Source organism: Ailuropoda melanoleuca, chromosome 2 (assembly GCF_002007445.2).
Source record: "Ailuropoda melanoleuca isolate Jingjing chromosome 2, ASM200744v2, whole genome shotgun sequence".
Classification (NCBI taxonomy): Eukaryota; Metazoa; Chordata; class Mammalia; order Carnivora; family Ursidae; genus Ailuropoda; species Ailuropoda melanoleuca.
Genome location: NC_048219.1, coordinates 130,022,430 through 130,034,429, shown reverse-complemented (window position 1 = coordinate 130,034,429; position 12,000 = coordinate 130,022,430). Strand labels below are relative to the sequence as shown.

Genomic DNA, 12,000 nt, shown 5'->3' with positions numbered 1-12,000 from the left:
GGGATATGGTGAGAAGTTTGGGTCTACTATGGCTTGAATGATCCCAGAACCTCCCTGATTTCTTACAAAGCCCAAGGTCAGTAAAAAGCAGTGCCATCAGCTCATTCTGTTCTCAATGACAGCCCCGGCAAGGGGAGGTGAGGCCAAAACAGCAATCACCTAGGAGTTTCTGTGAATGATAGGTCCCAGAGTCATGGCCCTAAATAACATCACGCTTTTATGCACCATGGTGCTCCATGGGGAGCGGCTGTCAAGTACTGCTTGGCTGGTGTTTATTCACATTTGGCTTATTTTTGTCATTTAAAACATCATCTTAAAAATGCTGGTAACATTCAAAGGGGGAAAAATAATAAAAGCTCTTGACTTGTGTAAAATAACGTAAAATTTTCAGAGCTCTTTGACATACATGATCGCATTTGATACTCCTCAGGACCCTAGGTATCTGTTTCCCTTGAATGGATCACGAGGCTGCCATGCTTGTGCACATGTTGTACCCTCTGTCTGGAATGCCCTTCCCTCCGAGGCTGCTGAGAGACTCTCGATTATTCTTTAAAATCCAACTCAATCATGACTGCTCCAGAGAGGCCTATTTGCCCTTTACTGAGCTCCAAAGTGATCGTCCCTCCCCTCGCTCTAGTACATAGATCTCTTCTTACCTGTCGCTATGTGGAAATGTGTTTGCTTATGTTTGTCTGTCTTTCTCTAATATGCATTCCTTGGGACCAGGACTGGTGTATTACCTCTATTTCCTGCCAGCACAGTGCTCAGAACACAGTGGGAGCTGACTATGTATGAAATAAAATTGAATTATGAAGCAGCAACCTGGGAAGGTCATATTATCTCCATTTAACACTTGGGGAAATATGGCACAAAGAATTCAAGTGACTTTTTAAAATGACAATGCTATAGGAATGTATATAAGAGAGAGAGGAGAGAGAGAGAGAGAAAGAGAGAAAGAAGAGAACCCAGAATACTAATATCAGATTGGAAAAACTATTCTCTAAAGAAAGAATTCAGCGAGATAACACATGTGTATGTGTGTGTGTATATATATATGTACGTGATGGTAATTAGTTTTTTAAAAAAAAAAAAACTAATGATTCACAAATCACCTGCTACCATTCCTTGACTTAAATTGCTAAACTTCAACATGTGTTTTCCCCTAAATTCTGATCAATATTAGTCCTCAAAATTTTATCACATAAGTTGCCTTTCCATATTACAATATCCATGAGAATAGCCACATTTCCTTTGAGTGCCAAGAAATTGTGAGACATAGATCTCTTTCTTATTATTTTTTCTTGTAACTATTCAAATGCCCCATTAATAGACGTCTTGGAAAAAGCAGGATCATAGAAGTAAACATTACTTGTTGCTTCATATGACCTTCTAATCTAATAAGTGTTCAATTCATTGTTGCCCAGTAGGTTGCTGCAAACGCACAGAAGTCATGGGATATCTCCATGCCTACAGCATAGTTCCCCAGGTCCTTTGAGTAATTCCTATGCACGCAACACTGGGCTCAGCTCCTGGGGCCACAAAATAATAGGACATGGTCCCTGTCCTTGAGGAACACACACACAATATAATTGCGTGAATTGTGCCAACTGATGTAAGTCAAATAGAAAACGACATTTGTCCACCTACGAAGGGCTTCATGGTGTGATCCTTGCTACACACCCACAGCAGCTGAAAATGCAAGAACATGTCGTTAGGAGGGGCCAGCGTTGGGGGAATTCAGGCTTAAAAGCCAATGATTGTTGGTGTTAGGGCAGTTGAAAAAGCAGGGAACACTGAATATGTCAGCCTCTGGAAAATTTATATTACCTTGATTCTACTACTGTTTATTAATAAAAATCCAAATCGGATGGCAAGCACATATTACACAGCCAGATATGCAGTTGGTTCACCTACCTGAGTATTTTAGGCAAAACTGTACTTTTCCCTCAACTTGAATCTGGGGCCTAATGAAGCTCTTAGGCAGAATTATTCCCAGCATGCTGAGATTATGTGAACATGTTAGTGTCCAGGAAAGCTTACTTATCAGCGTTCCTCCACTTTGGCTGACTTCACGACCAACATATTCTTAGTTTCATTGTTTGCAGGCTACTCTTTCATTGAGTTTCCTCTTTGTACATTATCCACATTTGGAGTCATACAACAGCCAAATGTGCTGTACCTTTTTTAACTTTAGAAAGTAATCAAATTTGACAATTTATACCTTCTTTATTTTTTAAAGAACTCATATCACTTGGGAATTAATGTGTCAATGAGAAAAAGGTACCATGTGTTTTCAGTTGTCCTGTAAATATACTGCAGGATCCCATAAAACTGATTATTGACATCAAAAAGTCAGTTAAGACCAAACCCGAAACTGGCGCAGGAGTGTCGCAGATCAGATGGACAGAGGAACTGTAGTGTTTCACTCCTCAGCAGGCTGCCCTTTCCTCCGCCCTCAGCCCTCAGCCCGCCTCATCCAATTCCAGTAGAGTTTCTGGGCTACCTGAGTCCCCTCAGTCACCTCTGTCATCATCTATCCGCTCCTCCCCTGACTCTAACAAACATTCTCTACAGCTTGAGCCTGCTGCCAAGTGGCACTTAGAAGAACTGTGTCTCTACCCTTGAAAATATGACACACTATAAGTCTTTAAATAAATTCCAAGTGCTCTCCTTAGAAGTGACAGACCACAATGCACCACATTGCCGGGCACTGACTCTTAGGAATTAATTGGATTTACAAGATTTAGGCAATAATTATTAAACCAATTAAGTAACTAATGCTAACTGTGATTTTTTTTTAACTTAGAACCAAAGCAAAATGCCAATGATATGTTTGATATCTTTGATATCTTTGAAAGAAGCATTCCTTTCTTTATTTTACATACTCGTGTTAAGATGATACTTAAAATCTTTGTGTCAATTTTAGGAATATCCAACAATTGGACAACTCATTGATAAACTGGTGCAAAATAACGTGCTATTAATCTTTGCTGTAACCCAAGAACAAGTTCATCTATATGAGGTAAGTAAACACCATTTGGGGAATTCCTTCAAGGAGATTACTTGACATGAAACTTTAACATGAACTCTGAGGGTTTAATCATGGAATGCCATTAGAAAATCGTGAACACATGACAAATATACTGGACACTTGGTAGAGTGGATTCGGTTACTGTCTGCAATTTAAATTACAAACCCAGGGCTGTGATGGAGAGTGGGGGACAGATATGGTAGGGCAAAGAAGAAAGAACTCGAGAATGACATGGTAAGTTGTAAGAGCACCAATGAATGGAGGAGCACCTGCTTAACAGAAATCAGTCTGTCTTCCCTTGAACTGTTCCATCTGACGAGGAGGGGCTTAACAGAGAATAGGAGCGGAATTGACTTGAAACTTTCAGACACCTACAAATCAGATGCATAGAAAATACATAAGTAGAGATACAATTTCAACCATTGAGAAGTAAGAAGTTGAAAGGAAAAACTTGTTAAATTGGTCCAAAATATATTTTCTCCCTCCTACTAGCTGGTTTTGCAGTTCAACTTTTTGGATAGAAACAACAGATGCAGGAAGGGCGCTGTTTCATTAGATGCGCTAATGTTCATAAACCACTGCCTAGACTGTAAAATGCACAGGCAAACACAAAAGGTTTCTGTGGTTTTATTCCAGCCTATGAAAACAGTAGGTCAGAATACCATCAATCAAGGTAGTAGCAAATGCTTTATTCCTAAAGGGTGGTTTCACAGAGAAGTAAGGAATCTCCAGCCTGGCCCTGAGAAAATGTAGAGAAAATAGGTGTACATTAAATTGTCTATGCCTTCTATGCAGAAGCTTCAAATACTCCTAAATTCAGAGTCTGATCTCCCCTTCCCTTGAAAGGACCCCTTAACTCTCTTGGTGACTTTACAGGGCTCAGGAAACTCAGATTATTTCACAGAAGGCTTTGATTAAATGCCACTCACTGCTAAGGACAGTACAGCCCATGAACTTGCATTGAGTTCTGTAGAAAGGATCCAGGAGGAGATCCTATCTTGCATTTTTAATGAGAGCAGGGTATTGTACTCCAGGTGAGATTGCCTTCTGCCGAAAACCAAAAAAGTCCTTTGCAATCAAGCTGCATACTCAAGTCCTTTGTTCTACTCATGTGGGTTCACCCGATCTGGGCATTTTTTTAAGGCTCTTTAGTATGTGATACTTGTTTCCAGTGGTTTTAAGTAGTCGAGTTGCGCTAAAGATTAAAAAAAATACCCCAATTACAATAGTGCGCCTATTCTGCCTTTGATCCTTAAGGCTAGAGTGGAAGGACCTTGGGGGTCACAACACCTCCTCCACAGCCAGTTCCTGTTTAGAAGTGGGAGGAGGGTTGTACAAAACTTTTCTTAAAAGAGGAGTCTGGGAAATAGGGTTGGTGATCGTGAACAGAGGCGTCCATAACTCACTTCGGTAATAGTCTCTAAGACTCACAACTCATTTACACGCCTCCTCATAACTGCTACTAAAAAGACAGAAGAACATGAAAAATAACCACGTGGCAAAACAGAATCTGTCAGATTTAAGTTCCTTAGACGCCGACGGTTCCCCGTTGCAAAGGAAATGATCATTTCCAAGGAAAACACCAGATTAGAGCCTGCCTCGAACGTAACAGCAGGACATTTATTTTGCCTGCCTACTAATCTCATTATGAGGCAAATTTATGTTCTGTCATGATCTGTGGTCTTTACCATCCAGGCTCCACTAAATTCAAAGGGACATTGTCAGGGAGCCATGCAGCAGACCAGGGCAGCAGCCCACTCTATGACTCTGATGCTTTCTTTCATCATTTCATCTCTATTTTGATGGACTCATCATTCCATCTGCTTTTGTGGGGGCAGGCGGGGGAGGCCGGGTCTAAAAATAATGAGAGTGACATTGCATTTCCCTGAAGGTTTCACACAGCATGAAAATGCTGATCTCTTGTTTTACTGATAATGAAAACTGAAAATTAACCAATAATGGCTTGCGTTGCCCTTCCATTTAAATCTCTTAGGAGGAGACCCCTGTGAGCAGGAGTCCCATGCAAGCTGATGTTTGGATAGCTGTGATAGAAGGAACATGACTACTAAAGAATCACTGAAAAATGAAACCAGTGATAGGATAAATAAAGCAACTAAGTGGGTGGATCTATGGAAATTCCAGAAGGCAATTTGCTTGCCCCAGGTCTGTGTTAAGCATAGTTATGTGCCACACTCCAGGCAGGGGATGGCTCAGATTTAATGGTGGCCCCTCTTGCAGCAAATACGATTTATGTTGTCCACTCATGGAATGCAGGAAAAATTATTGGTTTTGGGTTGTGTTTTTTTTGTTTCTTGGGTTTTTTTTGTAACTTTGGTAAGATGCTCTGGACTGTCCAGATATGTAGTGTTGCTGTACTTTGTGGTAACAAAGGAGAACAGACAATAGAAAGGAAAAAAGTAAGCAGCTTTGCAGTCAGTTCAATACGACAGCAGTGCGCACCCCAGACTCCAGCAAACAGATGATTTTGAACAAACTTATTATTATGAATAGATGCCTGTTTGTCCAATTACAGGGTTCAAAAGATAATGATAGATAATAGACTGAGCAGTAGGTAGCATATTGCATTCTAGTGCTAAACACCATTTTGAATCAGGATTCAATTACCCAAGCTTAAAAAAAAAATTTTTATCTCCTCTGTTGTTTTCAAATGTTTACTGTTAATTTACATTAAGATAGTATCAGGCTACTAAAGCCCGACTGTCTAATTTGACTAGTCTTTTCTTCCTAGTGAGATATTGAGATAAAAAACAATTAAATTAGCATCCTTAACTACATTATCAAATCATATTATTTATCACCTGGGATTAGTTGCAAGACTTTGAAATATCCTAATCTTTCAAAATGTCTACATCTGGCTGGAAAAGATGAGTTTTGTGAAGTTGATAATGATAATTATTATATAACCTAGTATTTACAATGTAATGTTGAAACATTAGAAAGTAAACAAGACATTGGTAATGGACACTCCCAGTTTAGTTGCTAACATTTATGACTGCTAATTGATGTCCCTATGGTTATTAGGACAGAGTGATGTATCTAAAGCATAGGGACAGGAGACCCATGCTGGTTTTAATACCACCAAAGGGCCCTTCTCTCTAGAGGTGAAATGCCCTCAGTGATTGCCTCTTTGAGGAGAATAGTGGGTTTTGCTCATCTTTCTGTTTAGGCTATTTCCAAATACATGGTAGATTTCATCTTTAGTCAAATTGGGCCAGAGTTTCTAAATGGTAATTTGGAGTTTCATGTGACAAATACCTGTCAAAGCTGAGGGAGCCCATATACACAAGCAGGGAGAGGTGTGCCTGACCCATTGCTATAATCCTTTGCAGCCCTGGCTGTCTCCTCCTCCACCCCTTCCACCTTGGACCCAGATGGCACCAGAGGAAAGGAACTCTCTGCCATCACCCTTGGGACCACCTTGTTGGATAAGCTCAAGAGCCTTCTTATTAGGCCACAAAAGGAAAACCCCTGAGCAAGTACCCCCATTTGATGATCATTGTTATCTGAGAACAAGCATAAAGAGTAGCCACAACATGCTGTGAGCCTGCTGTTTTTGTGTGGCTTGTGAATATTATCTATCACATGAAGTTTCATTTTTTCAAGAATCAATAACCCAGTTTTTATTTCACCCCTTCTTTCCTTCTTGCTCATCTTCTGAGCTTTTCAGTGCAGCAAGAGAGTTGAAAGGAGGCAGAGAATTAGAGAGGGAGATAAAACAAAAAGTGGACCCTTTTGCCGTCTGTTAGCCCGTTCTATTATTGTTTTGTTTTATAATGTTCACTACTGGAAAAGATCAAAACAATTTTGTTCTGATGAAAATCCCTTTTTCTCTGGCTTCAATTTTGACAAAATAAAAGGACTGGACCAGATGACCTCCAGCTTTAGTAGTCAGTGACTCTCAACCTGGAGGAGGGAAATCACCATGAATTCCAATGATCTGCACACAAAGTTCAGCTAGCCAAAGTACAGCTAACTTTAGGGTATGGACAAAAAAGTTGTTCTTTATCCTATCAACCCCATCCTGTAATGAAGTATTCCAAATTTATGCTTTTAGTGAATATAAAATCATCTAGGAATAAAAAGAGAACTTCTGGATTATAAGAAATCCCCACAGAGTTAACAAATTACTCTTAATTCAAGTGTAATGGAAAAGGATTTTGATTTATCTTTAATTGATGGTATCTGGGAATAAAGACTGAGGAGAGCCAGCCTACGCTTTCCTCATTAATAAAAACAGCTTGTAGAGAGGGAGGATTTGGAAATAACACTCATGTCCTCAGACTATCAGGGCAAAGTAGTTAGAAGCATTTTTCAGACTAATTAATAAATCACAACCATGAAAAGTCACCAGTAGTTACCCTGAGTTTACACATAGTACTTTTCTTCTAAAGAATTCAAAGACTCATAAATCAGAAAATAAACACACAGGTAAAAAACTTTAAAAGATAGAGCTTTAAAATAGGGTTTTAATGAGGTGCCCTATTAGACCAACCCTTGGACAAATAAAAAATGGGATTTTTTTTTTAAAAATTCTATTTATTTAAGTAATCTCTGTACCCAATGTGGGGCTCAAATTCATGACCCTAAGATCAAGAGTTTCATGCTCTTCCCACTGAGACAGCCATGTCCCCCCTAAAATGGAATTTCAATACAAAGCCTAAATGTTTCAAGACTTACAGAACATCCAGAATGTCTAGCATATCATTAGAACCAATATGCTATTGACTGAGCCATTCATTCATTCATTCATTCATTCATTCATCAAATATTTCTTGAGAGCCTCCCTTGGACTAGGCCATGGTTTGTGACAACAGAGGAAGATAAATAGAGTAACTGCCATAAGAAGTCTCACAGAGCTGGGGCGCCTGGGTGGCTTTGTTTGTTAAGCATCTGCCTTCAGCTCAGGTCATGATCCCAGGGTTCTGGGATCGAGCCCTGCATTGGGCTCCCTGCCCAGCAAAGAGTCTGCTTCTCCCTCTCATTCTCCCTCTGTGCGCTCTTTCTCTCTGTCAAATAAATAAATAAAATCTTGGAAAGAAAAAAAGTAGAAGCCTCATAGAGCATAAACAGACTTGTAGACCAATAATTTGCCTAAAGAGCAGGATGAGGGGATTTTAGAACTTGTGTTCTGGACAGACATCCCAAGGCAGAGTTTTGCTGAGGGGTCAGAGTTTTCATATCTGTCAGTGTTTTTACTTTTTTCTACTCACCATCTTTGTTAGAAGGGGCAGCAAATTAATTGCCTATCGTAAAACTAGCTTTGATGCTAACAGTATGATAGCGTTGGACTAAGCCCTTCCCTTTATAGCAGTGGAAACTGAGAGCCAAAGACGTTACGCAGCTTTGACTATGAGAATAATAGGGAAGGTTTGCTGAGGACTTATTAGGTGGCAGCTTGGGTTAAGTATTTTAACTCATTTTTCATTTAATCTCCATGTTACAGACCCAAAATAAACCCAAATACAATAAAAAATAAAAATTGAACCAAATAAAATAAATTAAAATGAAATAAATAATAAAAGAATTAAAAATAAAGCAAGTTGCCTGTGAGAGCCAGGATTTGAACCAAGGCACTTTGAGTCTACAGCCTCAATCACTGAGTTAAGTTGCACTGGAACCTTGGCCGCTGCCCTGAAAGAGCATGCCAGTTCCTAACTACCAGACAACCAAAGGAGCAGCCTTGTAAACAAAGTAACCAACTTTGAAAGTCAATGAGCAGTAAAAGCACACAGCCTAAGGGTGGAGCAGAGCAGCCTCACAGATGAAGAGATGAAGAGATAGAATTCTTAAAAATGGCGGAGTCCTTCAAAACCAGTGTACACTTCATCTCGGGTCCTTGACTGCTACTGTTAATTTAGATGAACAGAGTAATTTTAAAATGTGTGGAGTTGAAAAAAGAGAGACATTTCGATTCTGCCTTTTGGACTATTAAGTTCTGAGTGGTAAGAACAGGCCACACAGCTTGGGCCCATCATGCCATTGGCCAACACATCCTCAACAGCTATTGTCGATGGCAATCACCATACAGTTCCAGCCAAAGGAGAAAAGGGGGACACATGGTTTAACAAAAGACTATAGGGTTTTGTTATGATGGTACAGTTCAAACATACAGAAAAATGAAGTCATATAATGACACCCACATGCCTACTACCCAACTGTCTCGAATCTCAACATTTGCCACCATATTTGCTTCAGATTTTTCAAAGAAATAAGACATTCCAGCTACAGTTGCCTGCTGTGTCCTTGTACAACACTAACCCTACCCTCCTCTTTTCTTCCTAGAAGTAACCAATGTTCAGCACGATGAACCATAAATAGCTACATACTTTTGGCTTACACGTTTAATTTCATCTGTGCCTATTATTTCTGCAATTCGCATTTGATTATGCTTTCGAGGGCTGGGTTATGATGGTAAAACACACATAACATAAAATCTACCATTTTAACCATGTTTAACTATACAGTGGTGGGGCATTAAGTACATTCACACTGTGATGCTCAGTGTTACGTTTCTGAGGCTTATCCACAGAGATACATGTAACTCCAGTGTACTTTGTTCCACTGCCATGCACAGTCCATTGAGTATATGCACTGCAATGTGTTCATTCTGCAGCTGACAACATCAGATCGTTTCCAGTTGTTCAGCATTACCAAGGTTGCAGCCACGCACATCCTTACACATGTGCTCTCCATTGACAATCCACGTCTAGAACTCAAGTCCTTGGCTCACAGGAAACAGCATCTTCAAGTCACCTAGGTGTGTCCAAACTGCTTTCCAAAGTGGCTGTATCAGTTACTCTCTTACCAACACTGTGGGAGTGTGGCCAAAACCAAAAATCAAAAAAGACCACACACTTTAAATTACTTTTTTTCTGATGACAAAATTAATCCATGTTATTTTCCCAAAAAAGAGCAGGGGGAGGTGGATACAGAAAAGCACAAAGAAAATAAAGATCACTCATAAACTCACCATTCAGACACAGCTAGCCAACCTTGACATTTTAAAATAAGTCTTCTCTTTTTTGGCATGCATTTACATAGTTTAACATAATTGGCATCATACTGTACATATTAAGTATATTCTGATTTTTTGAATGAGTTCATACATTTACAGTCTTATAAAGGCATGAAAATTAAATTGCATTTAGTTATATGTCAAACAATCACTTTTACTGACAAGAATCACATTAGATGAAATCAAGGTCATTCTACAGTATTCCAAATCTGTGGTTGCCATACTTACAGGGTATCTGCTTTAAAATAAAAACAAACTTGCTCCCAGGCACCTAGGTGGCTCAGTCAGTTAAGCCTCCAGCCTCCAACTCTTGGTTTTGGCTCAGGTCATGATCTCATGGTCGTGGGGCGGATCCCTGTGTTGGTCTCCAGCACTCAGCGCTGAGTCAGCTTTAGATTCTTTCTCCCACTCCCTCTCCCTCCCCTTCTGCCCTTCCCCTCTCACGCACATGCTCTGTCTCTCTCAAATGAATAAATAAATCTTGAAAAGAAAAAAAAAAACTTGTTCCCCTCTCATCAGCAGTCCCAGAACATCCATAATTACTACATTTTTACATTGACTACCAGGCTACTTTTTTACATATTCAAATGATACTTAGTTACTTTTTTATACATTCATGTTATAACCTTAATAGGACCAACAAATTATTTCTAGTATCAATTTTCTAATCCCTGAAAGTGCCCTTTTGATGGGGACTCCAACCTCTGTGAACAAACTGTTTCTTCAAAGGTACCTCTCTGTACCACAAAGTGCTCAAATTTGTGTAATTGCTCTACTCTTCACTTCCTCAGAGCCTCACAGAATTCAGGGATTCTTATTTAATTCAGTTACCCATTTATCCCCGAAGCCTTTTCTACAATGACAGTTGGCCTCTCTGTCCATGACTGGAGGCTGGCCCAAATTACAGTGATGCTTAAAGGAAGCTCACCTTGGCTCAGATCACCATGCAGGAGTTTAACTACAACGCATTCTCCACATGGCATAGTCTTTTACAGATTACACCGGGCATCAAGGTACAAGGGACAAGTTAAACTGACAGCCCCTGGACTTAGAAATTTTGGGTGTATTATGCATATTAATTTTATGCCGAATTACCTAAAAAAGCCAAAAATATGCTACAAGGGATAACTATTAATTATAACATAGTTCAATATTTTGTTGTCCTTATGGTATTGAATCTTCAAAAAGTAGACAGAAAATTCTCAAAGGAGAACATTTTGTTGGGCTTGAACAGTTTGGGCACACTTTAGTCACTTATTCAAAAGTTCACATGCTTTTTCTGTAGGGTTGACAGATGTAGCACATTAAAATACAGGGCATTCAATTTGAATTTCAAATAAACAAAAATAATTGTTTAGTATTAGTATGTTCCATGCAATATATGGAATATGCTTATACTAAAAACTTTGGAAATATTACTAAAAATGGAAAAGAATAATGTATAACAATGGAAAAAATTAAAGAGGAGAATATAAGACTTACTTCTATAGGATCTTCTGGGAAGAAGCCTTTCAAGACATGATTATAGAGCAGCAACCTTAAGGTTGAGGAGTTTTCAAGATGAGAAGGCAGGTGCAAAGGCCCTGAGGCAGCAAAGGACTCAGAGCTCAATGCTTTTGAGAAACTGAAAAAAGGCGAGTCAGCTTGATGTGAGCCAGGATAGAAGAGAGTGGAGTGGAAAGGGTAGGCTAAAACTAGATACCTCAGTCTTGAAGGCCTAGGGAAGTAAGCATGGTGTCTTTCTATGGGCATCAGGCATTCCAAAACACCACTTTTTTTCTTGTTTAGAGAATAGACGTCACAGGTATCTGACTGACTGAGGACCCTTTATGAATTATGGGTGTACAGCGTTTTTTTTTTAAATGATTTTTTTTATTATATTATGTTAATCACCATACACTACATCCCCGGATTCCGATGTAAAGTTCGATGG

At 39.4% G+C, this 12,000-nt stretch overlaps 1 protein-coding gene across 3 annotated transcripts in view; it reads left to right on the top strand.

Moving 5' to 3' along the window:
* ITGB6 (integrin subunit beta 6) overlaps positions 1-12,000 on the top strand; it is a 78,971-nt gene that overhangs the window by 19,086 nt on the left and 47,885 nt on the right. For all 3 annotated transcript variants that reach the window (XM_019809690.1, XM_011236964.3, XM_019809689.2), the window contains exon 8: positions 2,927-3,022. In XM_019809690.1, the coding sequence (XP_019665249.1) occupies positions 2,927-3,022 (96 nt within the window). The remainder of the gene's footprint in view (positions 1-2,926; positions 3,023-12,000) is intronic.